General features: G+C 40.5%; 1 protein-coding gene across 2 annotated transcripts in view; it reads left to right on the forward strand.

The window, feature by feature from the left end:
• Positions 1-26,083, forward strand: part of SRPX (sushi repeat containing protein X-linked) — a 144,342-nt gene that overhangs the window by 43,223 nt on the left and 75,036 nt on the right. Inside the window, exons 2-3 of one of the 2 annotated variants that reach the window (XM_005889422.2) lie at positions 19,004-19,063; positions 24,584-24,775. In XM_005889422.2, the coding sequence (XP_005889484.2) occupies positions 19,004-19,063; positions 24,584-24,775 (252 nt within the window). The remainder of the gene's footprint in view (positions 1-19,003; positions 19,064-24,583; positions 24,776-26,083) is intronic. The other variant, XM_070365984.1, reaches the window with a different exon arrangement.

Genomic DNA, 26,083 nt, shown 5'->3' on the forward strand with positions numbered 1-26,083 from the left:
TCATTCATTTCATTCAAATGTGAATTGATGGCCTATTGCTTAAGTCAGCCCTCTTGATGGTAAGTGACAGAAACCCATCTTGAACTAGTTTTGGCAGAAGGGAGATTTTGTTTTCTATTAGGTCAGGGGTATGCTGGTGGGCCCAAGTTATAGTGGAACCAAGGGCTCAAGAATTATGAGGTCGCTCTTTCTCTGTATCCTCTACCTGTCCCTTCTTGTCTGTAATTATTTGATTCCCTTGGATAAGCATCGTCTACAAGACTTAACCTTTGTCATTGACAATGACAGGGGTAATAGCTTCCTTTAACCACTAGATTTTACTTTTACTGGATTTTACCACCAGAAAAAAATCCCCTGAAGGATCTGATTGTCCCAGCTTGATTGCTGTGATTGTCCCTGTGGTCAGGGGATGGGATCAAGCCATCTCCACTAGGAGCATGTGGGTAGTATGGGGGAATGTTACAGTTCCCCCAAAGGAGGGGGCCTGTTTCCTTCAGAAGAACACAGGGGATGTCCATCACACCCAGAGAAAGGGTAGCAGCAGGCACTGTGTCCTGGGGTTTAGCCACTCCCCAGAGGTATTACACAAGGCCTGCAGATGATCATTTTGGAACCCAGAATTGCCATCAGTTCAGTTCCACCTTCTTTTTTCCCCAGAGCTTGAGCCTCCCCATGAAGATAATAATAACTGAAAGCAGCCAGTGTGTGACTGTCAGTTCAAGGACACTGGGCAGAAAATCATGCTTTCAAAATTCAAGAGGAAAACTATCCCTGAAAGAAACCTTCCTATTAATACTTCCCATCACAGCAGAGCTGGCTAAATATATAGTGCATGAAAGGCTTCAAGTGAAATCCAGGTTTTCATCCTTGGATGCTGGTGTTCCATCCTTTGTCAGGGAACCAGAGAATGTTCCAGAAGGATGAAGCCTCAGGTTTCAGCTGAACAGGGCGCAGCCTATCACAGGCAATCCTGTGATGTTCATTGAAGGACTATTTTCTAGCAGTGTTCTTCCTCACATCTCTCTTTCTCTCTCCCTCTCCCTGCCCACCTCCAGTCTTATGTGTCTCCCCTTAATCTACATTTTATCATTCTATAGCCATGCAGTTAAAAGGCTTGCTGCCTACTATCCTCAGTACACACTGCTGCAGTTTTCTTTTCTTAGTATCTCTCTTAACTGAATCTTGTTCTTTTCAGTTTTGCTACAATGCGCCGGAATTTTGTAAATTATACCACCAGTTTACTGCCAAGAATGATATGCCGGTTGCAGCTTTATTTGGGCAGCTTTTCTGAATCTTAAATACCGTATCTGTTTCTGTAAGTATAGCCTTCACTCAGGGAGATGGTGTTTCACTTTGATGCTGGTGGAACAGCTCCAGCAGATCAGGGGTGTGTAGACAAATGTCTCAAGGGAAAAAAGCCTTTTAAGGTACTCTAGATGGAGTGGCACTTTGTTCACTGAGGCTGTAAGAAAGTAAGGATATGTCTTCCAGATCCTCTCAATGAAACAACAGAGAAGAGTTTATGTCTATGAGATTTGTGGATGTAGCTTTTGTCTAATGGAGTGAATTCCAAGAAGATTCACAGGAGACCCACAAATTTCTTGATAAGTTTTATATTTGGAAATATTACCAACATAACTTCCTTGAGAAGTTTCATGTCTGCTTGGGAAGATAGAACTTACACCCAATTGAAATAACTTCTGAAAAATCAAAATATAAGATCAGTGCTCATTCAAAAATGAGAACAGGGCATATCAGTGTGAATAGACTTTAACGTGAAAATTAGAAAAGACCAACTAGAGGGGCTAGGCTTCAAAATAGCTTTTAAATTAGGAAAGGGGCTGAGAGGAGACGGAGGGCTTTTCAGATGGGTCGTGGGCATGAAGATAGAAACAAGAAGTTGTGAAATGGCACAAGATTTATGGTCATAGGACTTCATTCAATCCTGTGTGCCTTGCAATTGACATTCACTTCATTCTGAGCTGAGAGGTTCATGAACAAGGTACTGAAGGGTTGCTGCCCTCCTGACCTATATATTCTAGTCCCTGAATGATATCTCCCTCATGGGAGGCAATGGAATTGAAAGAATCTGGTGAAGTTAAGAGTCATGTGCCATGCTCCTTGTTTATTATCAGTTGGAGGAGGAGGAGGTCATGTCAATTGCCTCAACTGGACAACCTGCCCATTTCGGCCTACACCCATGACTGCCATCCAAGATAGAAGGCCCTACACCCATGTCAGCCTTACTCAACTCAAGCAAAATTGCTTGACTACTGTGATTCCAACTAGAGATTGACTACAGGAATGTTTGGACGAAGCATAATTTAAAAATGTGTACTGCACTCTTCTCCCCACTCCTGTCACTCTGTTTTACACTGAGGAAACCAGAAGGGAAAGAGACACGTGTACCCCAATGTTCATCGCAGCACTGTTTATAATAGCCAGGACATGGAAGCAACCTACATGCCCATCAGCAGATGAATGGATAAGAAAGCTGTGGTACATATACACAATGGAGTATTACTCAGCCATTAAAAAGAATACATTTGAATCAGTTCTAATGAGGTGGATGAAACTGGAGCCTATTATACAGAGTGAAGTAAGCCAGAAAGAAAAACACCAATACAGTATACTAACGCATATATATGGAATTTAGAAAGATGGTAACAATAACCCTGTGTACGAGACAGCAAAAGAGACACTGATGTATAGAACAGTCTTATGGACTCTGTGGGAGAGGGAGAGGGTGGGGAGATTTGGGAGAATGGCATTGAAGCATGTATAATATCATGTATGAAATGAGTCGCCAGTCCAGGTTCGATGCACGATACTGGATGCTTGGGGCTGGTGCACTGGGATGACCCAGAGGGATGGTATGGGGAGGGAGGAGGGAGGAGGGTTCAGGATGGGGAACACATGTATACCTGTGGCGGATTCATTTCGATATTTGGCAAAACTAACACAATATTGTAAAGTTTAAAAATAAAATAAAATTTTAAAAAAAAGAAGAAGAAGAAGAAAACTGAGGCTGAGCAAAGGATACACTGGCTTCCCCAGTTAAGACCATACAGTGAGTAGAGGAGCTAGAACTTAATTGCAGGGCTCTTTCAATTACATCTTACCAGAGAGGATAGCCATGGGCAAATGAGGAAATTCGGTCCCCGCTTGGCTTTTTATGGGCTAGAACATCCATGTCCTGAGCAAATCATGGCAAAACAAAGGCTTCCATCACTGTCCCCAGTAACTTTTCTTGTATGGTCAGATATCTTCATCTGGCGGGAAGGAAGAAAGAATTAACTCGACAAGGCTATCATTACCTATGGGTTTTCCTAAAAATTCTGAATCTGTTTTTCCAATTATTTTGACTAAGACCCATAGGAAGAAATACATACTGTGACCTACTATTTGGGAGAATATAGTATTTATTGTCCAATCAGAACACTTGAAAGTGAGGGAGTGCTAATGATAATCATGCCAGGGCAACAGACATAAAATCTAACTGTCTCATGCAAACTGGGGACACCCTCGTACAGCACATCTAGATAATTGAAAAGTAGTATTTAGTCTTAATATGTGCAATGAACCCTGACATTTTCAATTCTAGTCTATTTCACTGTAAAAACACTAATTCAGTTAAGTTCAGTCATTTAGTCGTGTCCGACTCTTTGCGACCCCATGAATTGCAGCATGCCAGGCCTCCCTGTCCATCACCAACTCCCGGAGTTCACTCAGACTCACGTCCATCGAGTCAGTGATGCCATCCAACCATCTCATCCTCTGTCGTCCCCTTCTCCTCCTGCCCCCAATCCCTCCCAGCATCAGAGTCTTTTCCAATGAGTCAACTCTTTGCATGAGGTGGCCAAAGTACTGGAGTTTCAGCTTTAGCATCACTCCTTCCAATGAACACCCAGGACTGATCTCCTTTAGGATGGACTGGTTGGATCTCCTTGCAGTCCAAGGGACTCTCAAGAGTCTTCTCCAGCACCACAGTTCAAAAGCATCAATTCTTCAGCACTCCGCTTTCTTCACAGTCCAATTCTCACATCCATACATGACCACTGGAAAAACCATAGCCTTGACTAGACGGACCTTTGTTGGCAAAGTAATGTCTCTGCTTTTGAATATGCTATCTAGGTTGGTCATAACTTTTCTTCCAAGGAGTAAGGGTCTTTTAATTTCATGGCTGCAGTCACCATCTGCAGTGATTTTGGAGCCCCCCAAAATAAAGTCTGAGACTGTTTCTGCTGTTTCCCCATCTATTTCCCATGAAGTGATGGGACCGGATGCCATGATCTTCGTTTTCTGAATGTTGAGCTTTAAGCCAACTTTTTCGCTCTCCACTTTCACTTTCATCAAAAGGCTTTTTAGTTCCTCTTCACTTTCTGCCATAAGGGTGGTGTCATCTGCATATCTGAGGTTATTGATATTTCTCCTGGCAATCTTGATTCCAGCTTGTGCTTCTTCCAGCCCAGCGTTTCTCATGATGTTCTCTGCATATAAGTTAAATAAGCAGGGTGACAATATACAGCCTTGATGTACTCCTTTTCCTATTTGGAACCAGTCTGTTGTTCCATGTCCAGTTCTAACTGTTGCTTCCTGACCTGCATATAGGTTTCTCAAGAGGCAGGTCAGGTGGTCTGGTATTCCCATCTCTTTCAGGATTTTCCACAGTTTATTGTGATCCACACAGTCAAAGGCTTTGGCATAGTCAATAAAGCAGAAATAGATGTTTTTCTGGAACTCTTGCTTTTTTGATGATCCAGCAGATGTTGGCAATTTGATCTCTGGTTCCTCTGCCTTTTCTAAAACCAGCTTGAACATCTGGAAGTTCACGGTTCACGTGAACACTGATTATGACCCATTAAATTGAGTCAAAAGTTTGAAACATGCTACTCTAGTTGATTGTTGCTACATGTGAGGGGTTTGGGATAGTGATGGAGAGGGGAAAAGGGGATGTGGTGAAGTGAATGTCTGAGATGGACCATGGACTTGTCCCATCTGAATATTTTGGTAAACATTTTCCTCCAGGACAAATACTAGTAATAAACATTGCACCCAACTTATTCCCCATGATTAGCAAAAAGTTTATTTAGATTGATCTTTCTGGCTCTCCTTGTTCCGCTCAGAACAAGCATCTTCTCTGTGTACTTCCCCCACCCCCTTTTCTTACCATTGGGCTTCAAAATATTTTTTATTTGACTGTGCTGGGTCTTTGTTGTGCATGTGGAATCTTTAGTTGTGGCGTGTGGGATCTAGTTCCCTGACCAGGGATCAAACCTACGCCCCCTGCACTGTGAGAGTGGAGTTTTAGCCACTGGACCACCAGGGAAGTCCCACCCTTGGGCTTTTGTCTCTTGGTCTGCTCCTGATTTAGAAGTGTAAACTTCCAAGAAAGAGTTTCTCATTTACAGTGTCTGGCCCCTCTGTGTACTTGCTCCTATATCTTGGAGTTGAATGATCTTGAAAAGCTAAATTTTCTCCTCTGCTCCCTTCCTTCAAAAATACACATTTATACACAACTCCTGGACATCTCTCCCCTGTCTTGAGACTTTGCCAGGACATAACAGAGCAAGTCTTCCTACCAGTCAGGCATGAAACTCACACCTGGGCTTCTTCAATCAATGGTCCCCGATATATTAGGACTTTCTGGGTAAGAAGCTCTTGGAAATTACCCATGTAGGAGAGAAGAGTTACCAGTCTACCCTCTGTCCACTCTTCTTCAGGTCTCCTAAAATGTTTGAGCACTTGTATGTGTCAATAAGAGCCACAGAATGCGAGTGACTCAGGAGTAATACTTCACAGAAGTAAAAAGAACTTTCTGTAGACCCCCATTTTGTAAAGATCTTTAGGACATGGAGATGCATAGAGAACCACAGGGGTTTTCCTGCCTCGAGGGCTAAACTATGGTAATATCTTGAAACTGAGAGTCACTTTTTCCTAAAGCAGATTTTATCATCTGATCATACGAATTCATAAACTAAACTTGACAGCAGTTTATTTTACTAGAGAGGATTGAGTATGTGACTTTTCCTGGTATTATTAAATTGAATGTATATATACGTATATTGTTTCTAAATCATAAATCATTCAAGATGGTTTAGACATAGGAATTTAAAAACAAAACTTTGGTGGCATTAGGATTCCTAACTATGCTTAATGCTTTAAAAAAATTATTGAAAAACATACCAGCCCAGATATGTTTGTCTTTTTTTTTTTTTTTTTTTTTACCAGAAGCTCATTTACATGCATAGCAGCTCAAGGGGTGTGTGTGTGTGTGTGTGTGTGTGTTTGTGTGTGTGTTTGTTACTCAGTTGTGTCCAAATCTTTGTGACCCCATGGACTGTAGCCTGCCGGGCTCCTTTTGTCCATGGAATTCTCCAGGCAAGAATACTGGAGTGGGTTGCCATTCTTTTCTCCAGGGGATCTTCCCGACCAAGGAATCGAACCCAAGTCTCCTGCATTGCAGGTGGATTCTTTACCATCTGAGCTACCAGGGAAGCCCAGCAACTTAAGGTAGTAAAAGCCTAAAATAATATGTACTAAATCAAATAGAAAATGTGATTATGAACCATCAAATGAGGAGTTTGTAAAACAAACCAAGAATAATTGTTTGTTTGAGGCCAATTGCAGTATTTGAGTTTTAGGGAGATTCAGCTGCTATCTTACCTTGGTTCCCTAGAAGCAGAGCCTGTGACTTGCAGGGGGACTGCTCTCAGAGAAAAGCTGTCAGTGAGGAGGGGAAGGGAAAAAGACCCAATCAGGATACAGTCTCAGGTAAAATCTAGCACCACAAGGTGCTCAGGAGCATAAATCCTGCAGGTTTGTACTTCCACCACCCCCCCACCCCACCTTTTTTTTGTTTTTAAACCAAATACTGCTTATATCAGAATTTGTATAGATTGCAATTTGGTCATGGCTTAGCTGGCTCAAGTTTTCTCAAGAGGTTCCAATCAAGTTGTTGCTTTGGCCTGAGGTTTCATCTGAAGGCTCGATGTGTGTGTGTTTCATCTGAAGGCTCGGTGTGTGTGTGTGTGTGTAGATCTTCCAACCTTATTCACATGACTATTGGCAGGCTTTGGTTCCTCACCGCATGGGCTTCCTCATAGGACTCCATCATGACTCGGCAGCCAGCATACCCTGGGATGAATGACCCAAGAAATAACTGAGAGCATGTCCAAATGGAAACCACAGTCTTTTTATAAGTCCACCTCAGAAGAGATATGACATCCCTTCTGCCATATTCTTTTCATTAGAAGCAAAGTCAATAATTCCATTCCACATTTTAAAGGAGGGAGTTATACAAAGGAGTGAGTTCCAGGAGATAAGGGATCACTTGGAGGTTGCATGTCACAGTCTACCCTCTGGCACCCAATGATCCATGTCCTTGCCACATGTAAAATATACTCACCCCCTCCCAAGGTCCCTAAAAGTCTTATTCCATCGCAGCATCAGCTCAAAATCCAGAATTTCATCATCTAACTCTGGTCCAGGGAGGATAAAACCCCTTAGATTTACTTTCATTTTCTGTTGGTTCTAAAGGAGGTGATTTTTTAAAAATTCATTATTTGTTTTTGGCTGCGCTGAGTCTTTGTTACTGTGTGCAGGCTTTCTCTAGTTGTGGCAGGCAGGGGCTCCTCTTCATTGTGGTGCATTGGCTTCTTATTGTGGTGGCTTCTCTTGTTGTGGAGCATGGGCTCTAGGCACAAGGGCTCAGTAGTTTGTCACATGGGCTTTAGTTGCTCTGTGACATATAGAATCTTCTTGGACCAGGGATTGAACTTGTGTCTCCTGCATTGGCAGGCAGATCCTTATCCACTGTACCACCAGGGAAATCCTAGATGTACTTATTAACTGTAACTGCTTGAATACAGTTCTTCTCTATTTGTGGACCTGCAAAACAAAGGGGTAAGTTATCAGCTCCCCACATATCTACAGTGATTGAATAGGCATACTATAACTGCTCTAGAGATTCCTGCTAAAAATGGGGTCAAATAGGAGGCATAAGGGAGTCACTGTTTTATAGAAATTTTGAAATCTAGCTGGCTAAGTTTTGATAGTTCTTTGTTCAGGCCTCACATTCTAGAAAGAATTCTTTATGATTCGCTGCTCTACTCTTTGGGCTCTTGATTACACCCTCTGAGCAGTCTTTCCTTTGTCATGCAAGGTAACACCTATTTATAGCTAAGCAGCTCTGTGTCTGTTTCCTGAAAGTAGAATTCTATGAGTTGAAAGGTCTCTCCTCAATTGTGTAATGTCTCTATCCCTCTCAGTCATGTTGGTAATATTTCTGAATATATAACTCATTAAAGCTTTGTGAGTCCATTGCAACAAAAAGAATAAAATACCTAGGAATAAATCTACCTAAAGAAACAAAGACCTATATATAGAAAACTATAAAACACTGATGAAAGAAATCAAAGATGACACAAATAGATGGAGAAATATACCATGTTCATGGATCGGAAGAATAAATATCATGAAAATGAGTATACTACCCAAAGCAATCTACAGATTCAATGCAATCCCTATCAAGCTACCAATGGTCTTTTTCACAGAACTAGAACAAATAATTTCACAACTTGTATGGAAATACAAAAAACTTCAAATAGCCAAGCAATCTTGAGAAAGAAGAATGGAACAGGAGGAATCAACCTGCCTGACTTCAGACTATACTACATAGCTACAGTCATCAAGACAGTATGGTACAGGCACAAAGACAGAAATATAGATCAATGGAACAAAATAGAAAGCCCAGAGATAAATCCACGCATCTATGGACACCTTATCTTTGACAAAGGAGGCAAGAATATACAATGGAGAAAAGACAATCTCTTTCTCAAGTGGTGCTGGGAAAACTGGTCAACCACTTGTAAAAGAATGAAACTAGAACACTTTCTAACACTATACACAAAAATAAACTCAAAATGGATTAAAGATCTAAATGTAAGACCAGAAACTATAAAACTCCTAGAGGAAAACATAGGCAAAATACTCTCTGACATATATCACAGCAGGATCCTCTATGACCCACCTCCCAGAGTAATGGAAGTGAAAGCAAAAATAAACAAATGGGACCTAGTTAAACTTAAAAGCTTTTGCACAACGAAGGAAACTATAAGAAAGGTGAAAAGACAGCCTTCAGAATTGGAGAAAATAATAGCAAACGAAGCAACTGACAAAGAATTAATCTCAAAAATATACAAGCAGCTCCTGCAGCTCAACAACAGAAAAATAAATGACCCAATCAAAAAATGGGCCAAAGACCTAAACAGACATTTCTCCAAAGAAGACATACAGATGGCTAACAAACACATGAAAAGATGCTCAGCATGACTCATTATCAGACAAATGCAAATCAGAACCACAACGAAGTATAATCTCATGCTGATCAGAATGGCTGCTATTAAAAAGTCTACAAATAATAAATGCTGAAGAGGGTGCAGAGAAAAGGGAACCCTCTTACACTGTTGGTGGCATTGCAAACTAGTACAGCCACTATGGAGAACAGTGTGGAGATTCCTTAAAAAACTGGAAATTGAACTGCCATACCGGCCAGCAATCCCACTGATGGGCATACACACTGAGGAAACCAGAAGGGAAAGAGACACATGTACCCCAATGTTCATCACAGCACAGTTTACAATAACTAGGACATGGAAGCAATCTAGATGTCCATTGGCAGATGAATGGATAAAGCTGTGGTATATATACAGAATGGAATACTACTCAGCTATTAAAAAAATGCATTTGAATCAATTCTAATGAGATGGATGAAACTGGAGCCTATTATACAGAGTGAAGTAAGTCAGAAAGAAAAACACCAGTACAGTATATTGACACATATATATGGAATTTATAAAGATGGTAATGATGATCCTATATGCGAGACACCAAAACAGACACAGGTATAAAGAACAGACTTTGGGACTCTGTGGGAGAAGGCGAGGGTGGGATGATTTGAGAGAATAGCATTGAAGCATGTATATAACCATATGTGAAATAGATCACCAGTCCAGGTTTGATGCATGAGACAGGGTGCTCAGGGCCAGTGTACTGGGATGACCCTTAGGGATGGGATGGGAAGGGAGGTGGGAGGGGGTTTCAGGATGGGGGATCCATCTATATCCATGGCTGATTCATGTCAAAGTATAGCAAAAACACTACAATATTGTAAAGTAATTAGCCTCCAATTAAATAAATTAATTTTTAAAAAACCACTTTGTGAGTCTCCTTTGAATCTTCTTGGAGTTCACTCCATTAGCAAAAGCCACATCCACAAGTCTCATAGACATAAACTCTTGTTTAATTGAGAGGATCTGTGAGATACATCTTTACTAAAGGGCCTGTTGTATGACTGAAAGTACTCTGAAGCACCACCTTGACCTAACAAAGGGTTTGATGGTCATATCCTTGGCTTTATCTGTACACTGTTTTCCTGGCAGTACCCTGGATTTGATCTTTGTTCTGAAGCCATTCATGTGTCCTTTTGTCTTTACTACAGTTGCGGTGTGGCCCCTTTGGCAAATCATTTGCTAGAACTAGATCATCTGGTTCCCATAAATGAATACCCTATGGCTTCCAATAGTGCAAAATATCTTTTTCTAAACTTCCAAATCTCCAGTATCATCATCATTTAAACTGATATCCTGAAGCTGTACTGAGTGGGATAAAACCATTCCAGACATATGAGCATAATGGCACATGATTTATGTGTTGTAAGAAACATGAAGCAGCTTTTTCTCTCTTCCAACATTTGTCGACTACCAATTCTGAATCATATTGCTAGGTATACAAGGCAAATTAGACATGGGTCTCATGACTGAGCCATTTAGAGACATGATTTATATCAACAGAGTAGATATTTTTAAATCTAGACCTATGATGTCTAGTATGGCAGCCACTAGTCACATGGCTATGTAAATTTAAATTAATTAAAACTAAATGAAATTTAAAAAATTATTCCCCAGTTGTACTAGCCATAGTTCAAGTGCTTAATGATCACATGTGGCTAGTGGTTACCCTATTGTACAGCATAGATGTAGAACATGTATATCATTGTAGAAAGTTCCATTGGGCAGCAATAATCTAGGGGGAAAAAAATAAGGTCTAATAAAGCTAAGCATTTATCCTTGTTTTACATATATTTCTCTGTCCTCTGGCATATTAAAAAGATTTAGATATGAAGGAGATACTACTTATTTCCTTAGTAAATACTCTAATGTGCTTCATAATAAAGAATAATGGGAAACCCTGGTTCTTCATAAGTTTTTGGATTGCAGAACCTTATTAAATGTACTAAAAGTTAGCAACTTCTCCCCAGAAAGTATATTCATGTACCAGACAGTATGTCCAATTACAAGAGGTTCACGGACTCCCGCAAAGCCCTTCCACTGATCCTCTAGGAGGCCAGGGCCTCAGATAAGAATCTCTACTGCAAACTGAATTTGATTTTCCCATTGACTTTCAGCCTACACTTGATGATGAAATTTATATTTACTATTAAATATGATGACTTCTGATAATAAAATTATATTTAGAATAAAGATGATGAGAAAACAAAAAGTTCTGACAAAACATTAAGAATGGATAGCTGTCTTCAAAAGAAGTTAAAAAAATAAACCCAACCCTTTGAACTAAAACTTTAACACAGAACCAGCAAATCTGTCAACTTGCATCATGTATCACAGTCAATAAAGGAATATGGTTTAGCAGATTGGCCACTTCTTCCACTGGCCTTGAATGCTCCCTGTATTCCCCACTGTCACAATGAAAAAGAATTTTGGGGCGATGAGCACTCTAGTAGCCTTTTAAATCTAAATTCCTGGTGTAATTCTAATACGTATGATAGATATTTCTTAAAAATGAGTTTGTTGACTCAATGATATTAACTACCTAACAGGCCAGGAAGACCCTTCTTTGAACTTCATAAAAAAGGAGTGACTAGTTCTTTGCAAATCTGTTAATTTAGATGAAGTTTCTGCAAGGACAGCAGAATTATAAATGGAATTGGCTCCAGGTATGGCTAAGGGACAGAATTGGACATGGCACCGAGCACCGAGTTTCTGATTTCTGAGCCAGTGTAGAATTTGTATTTGTGTGGAAGAAGCACTGAAGCATTTTTTCCAAAGAGTGGTCATGTGAACCATATGAGGACTTATTAATAGTTGCCATAATAAAACCTCAATTAACCAGAATTCTAAAGGGAACAGCCTTTTGTAAATAAAGAACAGTTTGCTAGGAAACCTCCCTCTCTCCCTGCCAACCTCTCTCTCTCTCTCTCTCTATTCCTTTCTATTTTAACCCTGTGGAAAATCTTTTTCTAATATGTGTGAATCTCCTTTGCTATTTTAGTAAGCTTTAGTGAGTACCATCTTCTGAACATAATTAGTCAGGGGGCTTCCCTGATAGCTCAGTTGGTAAAGAATCTGCCTGCAATGCAGGAGACCCTGGTTCGATTCCTGGGTCAGGAAGATCCACTGGAGAAGGGATAGGCTACCCACTCCAGTATTCTTGGGCTTCCCTTGTGGCTCAGCTGGTAAAGAATCCACCTGCAATGTGGGAGACCTGGGTTCGATCCCTGGGTTGGGAAGATCCTCTGGAGAAGGGAAAGGCTACCCACTCCAATATTCTGGCCTGGAGAATTCCATGGACTATATATAGTCCATGGGGTCACAAAGAGTTGGATACAACTAAGTGACTTTCACTTTCACTTTGATCTTACTATATCCTTTATGACAACCATTTTGTAGACTGGTCATCATTTTTTATAGAAGTTGATATATGAGTTTAGGCTGAATATAAACTGGGAATTTGGGGGAATATCCATTTATTTTGTTTTCTCTGATCTCTTATCAATAATAGGCAGTAAATTCCCTGTTCATTTGTGAATCAGTTTGAATGCATTCAGCTTGCAAGTAACAAACAATGCTATTCATAGCAGTTTAAATTGAAAGGGCATTTAGTATTGACCTAGCAAAAAGTAGGGAATGGCAACCTACTCCAGTATTCTTGTTTAGAAAATCTCATGCACAGAGGAGCCTGGCATGCTACAGTCCATGGGATTGCAAAGAGTCGGATTCAACTGAGCGACTAAACAACAACAGACGTGAAGTATGGAGGTAAGATGTCTAGGGTTGATTTAGTAGGCCAATATAGTCATCACAGACCCCATATTCTTTTTATCCTTCCACTGTACCATCTTCAGCTGAAAATCTTAAGTCCTGAGACATCTTATCTCATGGTTACAAAGTGGCTGCTATAGCTTTAGGTATTTATCCTTACACAGTCTCTCCCAAAGAAGGAAAAGAGAAATGAGGGCAAAATTATCTTCTCTCTGTGGCTTCTCTCCTTTATCAGGGAGAAAGTCTTTCCCATAAACCTTGTTCTCCTTAAGCAGACTTCTTTGTGGTTGTCATCTGCCAATGCCAGCTTTCTTGCCTATCTCTGCAACATTTATTGGCAAAGAGGAATTTCTGACTTACAGTCATCATGGCTCAAGGTAGAAAGAGATTAATTAGTGGGTTGTAATCTAAATGGGGCTTCCCAGGTGGCACTGTAGTAAAGAATTTGCCTGCCAGTGCAGGGGACACAGGAGAAGCAAGTTTTATCCCTGGGTCAGGAAGATCCCCTGGAGGAGGACATGGCAACCCACTATAGTATTCTTGCCTGGGAAATCCCATGGACAGAGATGCCTGGCGAGCTACAGTCCATGGGGTCACAAAGAGTTGGACAGGACTGAGCATGTATGCACAGTCTAAATGGAGGTGGATGTACCATTATAAGTGAGTTACTAATCAAAGTAATCTCTGCCAGGATTCTGAATTGACATCTTCTGAACTGTCTGCCTTGCGGTCTCTAAGTAAAATCAGTAGTGAGAATGCCTGGTTTCAGGTTTGAGTACCTATCCAAAGAAACCAATGAACAGAAGAGCTGCTTTACTGTGCCCGGGAGACTGCTTTCTTGTGGGTGATGATGCAAACCATCCTTATATCTCCTTTTAGCTCATTATAAAGACTTGTCTCATGGTGTAACCTAGAGGGCTCCTTTCTCTAGGCAAACATCTACCACTTTTCAAATGACACCAGAGTTGAGCTTGTCATCTTAAGTTGAATGTGTGGTTTAACAATGCATGTGGTTTATCCCTGACACCCCTGGAGGCAGGGTCAAGGCTCGCTGTGGGAGTTATGTGTGCAGGTGAAGGCAAATGGAGAAAACTTATATATGGAGTTATCATATATATACATGCATATATATATTTACAAATTTTACATAATGATATGCTCAATGAAGAAAACATGATAGGAAAAAAAAAGAATGGAAATTTTCACTCTAATTCTGCTGCTCCAACATGAGGTTTATGGTGTATTCTTTCAGCCCCCTTTCCCATTTCTTTCTTTTCTCCCTCCTTTTCTCTCTCCCTCTCTTCCTTTTAAAACATGGCAAAATATTTCAAATATAAGCAAAGTATTCACAATCTATATTCAACTGATGTTAATATTTTCCCACATTTACTTCAGATATTTTATAAGAACTGAGACATCAGTGGCTCCTCGTGTATGCATTTGGCTTTCTTCTCCTTCCTCCCTGCCCTGAGGAAGCCATTAATATAAAGTTGATGTATATCTTTCTAATCCATTTTAGCGCATATCTCTAGAAAACATATTGTGTTATATTCTGCATTTAAAAATTTTGTATACTTAATCTCATGCTGTATTTATCATACAACTTGCTTTTTTTTTAAACCATACATTGTTTTGAGATTTCATCTTGTTTTGTGTAGATCAAGTTCACTCATTTGAACTTTTACAGCTTCTTATCGTATGAATAATACACCTCCATCTATTTCTAGGAATGGTTGTATACATCTGTTTTTACTAATGGCAATGCTGCAGGGAACCTTCTAGCACATGGCTACTCCTGCCTTATGCCAAAAGTCCTGAGGCGTATGTCTAGAAATGGAAGGGCTGATTTGAAGGCTAGTTTCAAATGAAGTGCAAAGTTTTTCCAGCCTACTTGTACAATTGTATTTCTACCAATGGAACTTGAGAGTGTCTGTTTCATGACAGCCTTGACAGTTAAATTGTTGCCAATCTCCTGAGTATAAATTGGTATCTTGATATATATTATCCTGAATACCAGTGAGCTTGAAGATTTTTTATATTAACATTCTAATGGTATTTGCTGCAAATTCAGTTCATTTTTTTTCCTACAAAACTTCTAATCATTTTTGTCATTTTTTCCCATTGGACTATCTTCTTTATATATCCTGAATAATAATTCTGCATTATATACATTCTGAATATTTTTTCCCAGACTGGGTCTTGTCTTTAAACTTTATGTGTCTTTTATTGCATAGGAGTTTTATATTTTTGTGTAGTGAAATGTAGCCATATTTTTCTTTATGGGTTATGGTCTGTGAGTTTTGTTTGATAGCTTTCCCTACCTCATGTTTATGCAGATATTTCTCATTTTCCTCAAAATTTTGGCTTTCCAATTTAGGTCTATAAACTGTCTGGAAATTATTTTTTGGTTTGGCGTAAGATAGGATTCTTAGTTTTTATTTTTCTTTGTATATGATTTATAGCCAATTAATCTCAGCATATTTATTGACCTTTCCCCCCACTGATTAGTAATCCCACTTTATCATATTACAAATTTGACATATGTATGTGCCATATAACAAATTTAACATATGTATGTGACATATAGAATACGTGACATATTCTATATGATATATATAGAATATATAATGTCATTATATATATATATAATATATACATATGTGTATGCTAAGTCACCTCAGTTGTGTCTGAGTCTGTGCAACCCTAAGGACTGTAGTCCGCCAGGCTCCTCTGTCCATAGGGATTCTCCAGGCAAGAATGCTGGACTGGGTTGCTCTGCCCTCCTCCAGGGGATTTTCCTGACCACAGATCAAACCTGCACATCTTACATCTCCTGCACTGGCAGGCAGGTTCTTTACCACTAGCGCCACCTGGAAAGACATATATATGTGTGTGTGTGTGTATTCAGTTTCATACTTCATCCTGTATATAGTTTGCAGTATCTGCTTTCCTGCTGAGTTATATTTCACACATTTTCCAGACTTGATTAGTGGCTATAAAATAGTTTGTTGATATAAGATAATTTGCTCATGCCCTATTGTTAGGTGTTTAATTTTTCACTATATTAAACAACATGTGATGACTCTGTCTTAGAGTACTGCTGTCCTGGCAAAGTGGAGCTGTGCACCCTAGGTGCCCTATCTCTCCAGTAGGTCTCAGTCTGGTCCCATCTCTATGGAGGGTCCCTTCTTTGAGTTAACACATCTCCAGTTGATTCTCTGTGAGTGTTCTTGTGATGGTCACAGACATGCATTGATCTGATGTGCCTTCAAAAGGACTGATTGTCTCAGCTGGAGGTAATGCTGTTCTCAGACACCTGTCAGCTTTCTGTCCCTTAAGAGTTTGCCTCAGCCGTTGGGAGTGCTTCACCCAAGTTCATGTCCTCGAGGTGGGCCATATCCAATGGCTGATGGAAATAGGGATAAAAGGGTACAGCCATTTTAGTCCAACATCAGAAGCTGTCAGGCTTCCCCAGTGGCTCAGTGGTAAAGAAACCGCCTGCAATGCGGGAGCCACAGGAGACGTGGGTACGATCCCTGGGTTGGGGAGATTCCCTAGAGGAGGGCATGGCAACCCACTCCAGTATTCTTGCCTGAAGAATCCCATGGACAGAGGAACCTGAAGGGCTACAGTCCATGGGGTCACAAAGAGTTGGACACAGCTGAAGCGACTTAGCACGCATGCATGCACAGAAGCTGTCACTGGGCTGCCTTTAAAGCTTGACTTCTCCCTCTCTCCAAACATACTTCCTTCTTATCCCTTTCAGAGGTGTGGATCCCTAATAAACACTGCATGTACTAAACTCCATCTTGTAAGGTATTATACCTCCCAAAGAGCCCAACCTGTGGCAGTTGTCTTTTCTGCTTAGAGCCAAGAATCAGTGCAGATCCTCTTACTGCCTAGATAGATTATATGGAGGCCAGGGTGACTTGGAAAGAGGGAACTGCTCTTAATATGAGACATCTCTGGCAACGCTGAGAAATGTGCCATATGGAGTTGGAGAATTCACCAGTTCTGGAAGACTTCCAGTTCAACTCTGATTCTGGGGGAAGGGAGCAGAGTAGGAGGGGAGGGACAGTAAGTTCTTAAAAGCTTCTGATCCGTTCAAAACATATTTTGGAAACTACACTTCTTTGCATTAAGTGAATAATAAATAAAATTTATTTTCCATTATGAAAGTAACATATGTTTGTAATGGAACATTTAGAAGAGAAGAAAGAAGAGCATCCAGTCATCAAAGACTCTTTTCCATGCATTGTTTGTTTTGAATTTGTTTTACATTATTATAAATCATACCATTTATATAATTTTGTTACAGCACATTTTTCACTTAATATTATAACCTAAGCCTTTTCTACTTTATTTAACCCATTATAAACATTATAATGACTACATTATATTATATCCAGTAAATGTACTTTGGTTTTTTTAACTTTAATATTGACTGTTTGGTCAGTTTATAGTCTTTTTCTATTTTAAATGATGTTGCAAAGAAATCTTTGTAAATTCTTTTAATTTTTTAAAATTGGAGTGTAGTTGATTTACAGTGTTGTGTTAGTTTCAGGTGTACAACAAATGCAAATTCTTTTTCTATATTTAATATTATTTCTTTGGGATAGATTCCCAGAAGGGGAATCACTGAATCAAGGGATTTGAATATAGGCTTCTAATTCATTGCTAGATTGCTTTCCTGAAGAGTTTTGTGTTCACTTTTTGATACAGAATAAGGACCAGTTGATGTAATTTTATACCTGTCTGGGTGGTCAGAGACCAGGTAAAGAAACCTGAAGCAGAACTGGGCTTCTCTCATTGGGAAAGTCCTTTCCAAATGGACATGGTCTGGCCTTCATCACTTTTAATTTCCACTCACCATCTCTCATCCAGGATACAAGTAGAGCAGGACCATTATTCAATTCTCTTTTCCTCTTTGGAGCTTTGAATAAACTTATAAAAGAGAATGTTCTTACCTGTGATGGTTGCAGTCCCTGCTGGTAAATGTGTGATCAAGATGTTGCTAATTCAACAGTCAGTGATCAGAAGAGAAAGACGAGAGGGAGAGATCTCTAAATTGAAGATTATTGCTTTGAAGTTTGGGGCCTGGTGCTGCTCTAAAGGTTAAGAATCACCATTCACTGAAATTCAACAGTTAACATTTGAAAAATGATTCAGTTCCAACTTCCAAGTGAGTTTAAATTTTTAAATTAAACACAGACTTTCTCTCTGAGGTTGTGGTTTTCAAGGGTAGCAGGATTCATCAAGAAATTTGATTTTAGCCATGCCTGGGTGAGAGATTTTGAACAAACATCCATGTCATCAATTTCAGCCCTCATTTCCTACAGATACTAAGGCAGCTTTGAACTTTTGTCATCAAGACATTTGATTTGCCTCCTTATCCTCCACCCAAGTTTGTTTCACAAGATGGACTTATTTTCAGATTATTTTTATAAAGAAAATAAAAATAACACCCAGTTCTTTTAATAAACACCCAGTTCCACCAGGTTTTCTTTGACTGCTGGAGAAACTCTGGGCTGTGCCTGAGTCACACACATTTTACTGTGTCTCTGCTGGCATGAGATTCATATTCATTGGCGTCTTTTCAGAGTGAAGTTGACTTGCTCTCAATCCCGAGTCCAGAATTCCAGTGGACACATGGTGATTCCCAAACCATTGCAGGCTCATTTTGACAGGCTCTGGCAATCTCAGTCCAGCTGGGTTCACTCTGAGCGGTCCCCTGTCCCTTTGTGAATGGCCACAGAAGCTTTCACTCTTGCTCTGCGTTCTAATAGCCCCTCTTGCATGGACTGTGCCAAAGCAGTGCTTCAAAATATTCGTCCATATCGTGTGGCTTTTCTTGCTGCAGTTTTTGTTCTTTTTTATTGTAGGATCTGGAGATTCACCGCTAGAAGATGATGAAGTCGTGTATTCAGACGCTAAATATAAAGGTGAATGCTTTGCTTATGTGCTAATGAAGACCTGCTGATGCCAGGAGAACTTTCCCTCTTGCCCTGCAGAACCGATTATAATAAAGTGACCAGACAACACATTTTCACTTGTAATTGCCTGTCCAGAAAAGAAAATGTTTAAAAAGTAACATGCATATGCTCCCATTTGAAAGAAAATACAGAAAAAAACAAATGAAAGAAAACTAAAAGCATATGAAAATCTCTGAAGTGCTGCCCTTCAGCACCCCAGTGGTCATTTTATTCTCATCAATTTCTTTACTATCCTTACTTCTGCAAAGCCAAGCTCTAGCTGATGAAAGTGAAAATCAAGCCATGAGTTCTACCTAATTCATACATTACAGCCAGACTTATCCTGAGTAAACCTTCCAAGGTCAAATCTGGACCCAGTGCTGCTAATGTACTGAGATGAATGGAGAATGAGAAAACTTGATTTTCATAAGCTCGTTTCATTGTGCTCTTTCTGAGTGTGGCTTGGCTCCTGAAATGATGAGTTAAGTGTGTTGACCAATGAAACTTTAATGATAAAGAATTCCATCTCTACACATTTTCAGCAATCTACCCATTCCAGCAGGTATAAAAAGCCTAATCAAGAACCTTCTATGCAGGCTCAGGTAAGTATGTCCATAAATATTTCCTACTGGTGAGTTGTTTCTCTGAAACTTGAGTCCTGAGAAAAGTGAAGGTAAATTTAGATTATTCCTTGCTGAATCCAGTTCCTTTTACATTTGAGAAATAATTTGAATAAAATTGCTTAATAAAGTTCCATCATGGCTTTTTGTCCAGGAAATTTGTCTATATTTTGGCAAGAGCACTCCCCTGATCTGTCATGATGTATCTAACTTATAGGAAGATCAGGGTAGTACTGGCCATTCTTTGGTTGGAGAAAGTCCTTCAGTTGTTTTCTACACAAGTGAACAACCTTTCTAATATAATGACTGGTACCTATGTCCAGGTGTGTTTCCTACTGTATTCCATGTTTGCTTATGACCTGTGAGTACAAATACTCATTCCTATCCATAGCTCCTGTATTATTGCCTCAGGAATTAACCAATCAAAGCACAGACTTGTTAATGAGTTGTTTGGAGTAAGGTGGTTTTCCTATTCGTAACACTTAATTGATTGAGAGTTTTTTAAAAAATCTTCCTAAAACACATGCGTGCCCATGTGACCCTTCACATGTACAAGAGCCATTGTGTAGTGCCCTTGGATCATTGTTCCCAGTCTTCATCCTCCCTTCACAGCATTGGACGTATGGAAGGTAGACCAGATGGCCAAAATATGTGCCTGCCCTAGAATTCACCTCAAATGTTTAAGAATATATACTTCTTAGGGAATTGTTTTCATTGTCAGTTATTTTTAAATTCTAAAACTTAGAGGCAAACCATTATTCACCAGGGGGTTAGTTGTAGATCCTCAGGCCCCTACACAGTGTCTGGCACAGAGTATGTACTCAGTGTTTTTGGAATTAAATTTATGATATAAATCATAACGTATAAAAGAAAGAAGATATGAAATGTAACCAACACTTAATGTGGCAAGCCTTGCTTTTGATTCTTTTACTTGGAATGCCATTCTGTCTTCACACTAATGGAGGGGAGGGGGAAGACATGTAGAGAGATGATATTGTGCTTATTTACAGATGAAGAAAACACAGATTAGAGAGGGGAGGTGACTTGCCCAGACTCACACAGTTAGCAAAGATTATGTTTGGGTCTAAACTCCAGATGTTTTAGCTCAACATCCAGAGTTTACTAGTGGTTCGTCAGTCTGCTACATGATACTGCTTACCCCCAGGAACTCCACAATGGCCCAGGGAGATGAGAAAGCTTTCCAGAAGAATCAATTTTAGGTCTCTTCCTAAATAAACTGTCTTAATTGAAGCAGCATAAGAGCGTCCTTTCTGTAAATCTCTATTTTAAACATTTTGCTAATTCACTTTTTTAAACATTTATTTTAAAAATTATTTTTAAAAATTAATTTTTATTGGAGCATAGTTAATTTATGAAGTTGATTTGTTTTCCACTGTACAGCAAAGTGAATCATTTAATACACACATACTTCATGGTATTTGCATGCACTTCAAATTCAAGTCACTCAGTGACTTTTTCATTACTGTCGCTGCAGGGCTGTTAAAATGTCAAAATACCTTCCAAATATTTGTCTTGGGAAGTAATCCAAAAGAAAATCATTTTGAAAAAAAAAACAAAAAAAGATTCTTTCCCCCACATGTTGAGAACAGCACAGCTTTTGGATAGGTAGCCAGCACTGTTTTTTAGCTGTGTGAAGGCTCAGAATATCTTAATTAAAAAAAAAGAAAACTGCTAATGGCCTGGTTGTACTGAAATATGTGAATTTGTGATACATGTATATGCCCATCATTCTGTAATGTACCTGCTAGCCTTAAACATTTGTCCTGGGCACAGTTGTGGAAAAGACAACCGCAATATGTGTGCTAAGCATTGTGGATCTGCTGCCTGACAATAATTTACTCTAAGACCCTGTACATCAAAGTCCAAAGGCTGGAGGATGTGAGTGTTTTCAACATTTGAGTGAATAATGAGTAGAGAATTGGATGCCCTTCCAGGTTGTAAATCTGTGGAATTATGATTGGGACCCATAATGTAAAAAGGATTTGCCTTTAGCTGGAAGGATTATGAGAGACTACACAAAGTTATCAGTCAGAAGGAGTAAGGAGGTAGGCGTGGGTGTGAGATGGGTAGGAGGGCAGAGAGGCATATTTTGAATTTGAATCTGAATCATACAACTGCAAAGCTAGATGGGACTTTTTTTGGACATTTTCAAACTGGTATAAAATTTGATCAGAATAAAAATAAACATTGTATTGGGTTGCCCAAAAAGTTCATTCAAGTTTTTCTGTACCATCTTAGAGAAAAACCCAAATGAACGTTTTGTCCAATGCAATAGATGGGACTTCTAAAATAATTTCATCTGATTCCTTACTTGTGTAGGTTAGGAACCTGAGTCCCTGAAAAGTGTTTTGAATTACTAGGAGATGATAGAGTTAGATAATATGAGCCCAGTCCTCTTGACTTTGCCCAGTATCTAACATACGCTACTGCTGCTGCTGCTGCTAAGTCACTTCAGTCGTGTCCGACTCTGTGTGACCCCATAGACGGCAGCCCACCAGGCTCCCTCGTCCCTGGGATTCTCCAGGCAAAAACACTGGAGTGGGTTGCCATTTCCTTCTCCAATGCATGAAAGTGAAAAGTGAAAGTGAAATTGCTCAGTCATGTCAGACTCTTTGTGACCCCATGGACTGCAGCCTACCAGGCTCCTCCATCCATGGTGTTTTCCAGGCAAGAGTACCATATGCTACTAGCTCACGGTTTTCATCACCTCCCTCTGGGTCTCCCGTATTCCTTCTCACCTCATCACCCTTCTGCCCAGTTGGGGATTTCATTTGCTCTCTCTGGAGCCCAGTTCTCAGTCCAGGATTTCAGTTTGGCCTGTGAGATTGTGACAAAAGGGTAGTGAAGGGGACCAGTTGGCAGGAGAAGAGGCTGGAACTAGAGAAGCACAGAAGCGTTGCAGTCCAGAAGGGGAACTTAGAGGAAGTGAAGTAGTGGGAGAGTTAGGGAAAGGGGGCGGGGAAAAGAGGACAAAGACAAAGAGGTAAGGCCACAGATGACTTTTAAGATCTAACACTGTGGAAGTCCTTTGTGGACTATACAAAGTGCTTCTTTGAGCTTTAAAACACTAAGTACATTTTGGAGATTCCTTGTGGGTGGTCTTTCTTATTACAGTTAGAAAAGAAAGGCAGAAATAGGGAGGGAGAAATATACATCACTTCTAGTAGTGATAGAAACCAATAGGTTCCAAGTCTTGGAGTGGCATCTATGGATTTTTTCAGAATTTATGGTAAGGACTTTTGATTATAGAAGAAATATCCACAGCTTGGCAGTACTAAGCAAACATACCCCCAAAGGCTTTTCATTTATCTGTGATCTTGAAATCTCTTAATTTCGTGGCTTACCGGGACCATCACCAAAGAAAGAACTGAAACATTTAAAATCGGTTCAAAAATTATTTTATACTTAGAAGAAAATACTGGAGATAGTCTGTTGTTTTGTACTTCAGGGTCAGATTTTTCTCATTTTAAAATGTTAGCACATACAGACTGGATGTGTAAACCCCAGAGGAAGGAAACTTCATTCCAGAAAGGGCTGGAGGCCTGGTGTAAGCTCCTGCAAGTCTGTATCCACGTGGTCAAACTTAATCAACTCTAGACTGAGCCTGGGACAACACTTCTCCCAAGGAAGTCCAGGAAATACTGCTTGAGTCTCTACCTTAGCACCCATTTGAAGCTGCCTGCAAAGCATAATATGATGAAAATATTAGCCAAAGGCGATGTCAAAGCACATAAGTTAAAAAAAAAGGAAAACAGTCTATGCACGAGACCTGGACAGGAAGGACTGTTGATTTTCATGGTTGAGCAGCAGCCAGAAACACAAGTCAAATAGGGAGTTTCCTGCGTGGCCACATGATGGCGCACGAACCTCACTCACTGACAGCTCAGGTGCTAGGGGGAAAGTGAGGAGCATGGCAGCAGCGGGGAGGGGATACCTGTTCAGGGTATGGAGAACCTGACAGACTTGAGGGAGCTCGTCTCTGGTCCCCACTGATGTGTAGTGGGCACTGTGGGAACTTTCCAGGAGCTAGTCTTGTCCTGCTAATTTTATGGCTTTCAGCGAGCACCTACTAAAGGCCCAGGGAGAAGCTCTAAAGTATGTGTCGCCCTAAGCTGGTCAACTACAAGACCGAAATCAAAACACCCTGGAGCTTTGCCGTTGGAGAAGGGTGTCATCTCTTACCTGAAGGGGGCTTAACTGCAGACATCTGAAAAGGGAGGTTGCTTCCCAATGGGGAGTCCCTGTTCTGTGACTTTAAGCCCAAATTATATCCTGTGGCAAAACCCTGGAAATTGTTGCTGTATCCACACTCATTAAGATGGGATTACGTGTTTTTACAGCAACTATGATACAAACTTGGAAAAAAAATCTAAATTGACCAATTATTAACTCCCTGCCGTCATATATGGATGGTTGGGGTTAGAGTTCATAATGGTAACAGTTGCTCTCAAGAGAATTCTGTCTCTAGTCAAGGGAAATATTCAAAAGAACAAGCATTCACTGAGCATTTACTATGTGCTAGACACTGTGCTAGTTGCTTACTATGCATTTTTTTCAGTCCTTATAAGAGTCCTATGACATAGTTAGTATCCACTCAGAGAGGTTAAGTAATTTGTCCAATATCACACAGCCACGAATGGAGGAACCTAGACCCATACTCAGATATATCTGACACCTAGTCCCGTGATCATAACCTCCCCACCCAGAGATACCTTATAAGACATGGGGCACTATTTGGAGGTCCAACATCTGGAATGCAGCCAGTCAGGGACTTCGAGACTGAAAAAGACACATTTTCTGAAGATGTCATTTTCTGTTTCTCCTTTTCCTTTGTTTCTGCTCCCTGTAGACATCCCGTGGTGCTCCCCCATCAAGGTGAAGTACGGGGATGTGTACTGCAGGGCCCCTCAAGGAGGATACTACAAAACAACCCTGGGAACCAGGTGTGACATCCGCTGCCAGAAGGGCTATGAGCTGCAGGGTTCTCCCCAGGTGATCTGCCAGTCAAACAAACGGTGGTCGGACAAGGTCATCTGCAAGCGTGAGTAGCCTGGCCCCGTGTGGGAGACCTCAGGGCCAAAGTTCTTCTTTTGTTTATTTGTTTTAAAGATTTTTTTTAACGTGGACCATTTTTGTTGTTGTTATTTGGCTTTTTCGTTATTTGGTTTTGTTTATTTGGCTGTGTTGCAGTATGTGAGATCTAGTTCCCTGACTAGACCTGCTTCCCAGGGATTGAACCTGGGCCTCCTGCATTGGAAGCATGGAGTCTTAGCCTCTGGACCTGATGGTGGACCATTTTTAACGTCTTTACTGAATTTGCTACAGTATTGCTTCTGTTTTCTGTTTTGGTTTTTTTGCCCCAAGACGTGGGATCTTGGCTCCCCACCCAGGGGCTGAACCTGCACCCCCTGCATTGGAAGGTGAAGTCTTAACCCCTGGACTGCCAGGGAAGTCCTGGGGCCTAAGTTCTTTTGCTCTGAGATCAAGGATTTTTACTGAATGTTTTGTGGGCTGTGATGAGAAAAACTCCTTTGTGAGCAGAAGCCAATGTGTTCCTAAGATGTGGCAGAAGATGACACATTTCAGACAGAGGGGTGTGATTGTCTGTTTGGAAAGGGGGTGAGAACAGAGGTTTGTTTTGCACTATATTATGTCTGTTTAATGAGTGCTGGACCCTGGAAAGGTGTTGGGGATTGAGAAACAAGACACATTCTACCATCAAGGGCCATCTGCCATCAGGGGTCTCACGGAACAGCATCAGAGACAGCAGGCAGAGGAGTAAACCACAGCATAAGTGCAAGAATGGTGCTCTGGCCCACTTCCAAGCTCCTGCTTTATGGGAGGCAGATGGTGATTGCAGCCATGAAATTAAAAGACTCTTGCTCCTTGAAGGAAAAGCTATGACCAACCTAGACAGCATATTAAAAAGCAGAGACATTACTTTGCTGACAAAGGTCTGTCTAGTCAAGGCTATGGTTTTTCCAGTAGTCATGCATGGATGTGAGAGTTGGACTATAAAGAAAGCTGAGCACCAAAGAATTGATACTTTTGAACCGTGGTGTTGGAGAAGACTCTTGAGAGTCCCTTGGACTTCAAGGAGATCAAACCAGTCAATCCTAAAGAAAATCACTTGTGAATATTGAAGAACTGATGCTGAAGCTCCAATACTTTGGCCACCTGATGCTAAAAGCCAACTCATTAGAAACGACTCTGATGCTGGGAAACATTGAAGGCAGGAGGAGAAGGGGAGGACAGAGGATGAGATAGCTGGATGGCATCACCGACTCGATGGACATGAGTTTGAACAAGCTCTGGGAGTTGGTGATGGACAGGAAAGCCTGGCATGCTG

The sequence above is a fragment of the Bos mutus genome, chromosome X (assembly GCF_027580195.1).
Source record: "Bos mutus isolate GX-2022 chromosome X, NWIPB_WYAK_1.1, whole genome shotgun sequence".
Lineage (NCBI taxonomy): Eukaryota > Metazoa > Chordata > Mammalia > Artiodactyla > Bovidae > Bos > Bos mutus.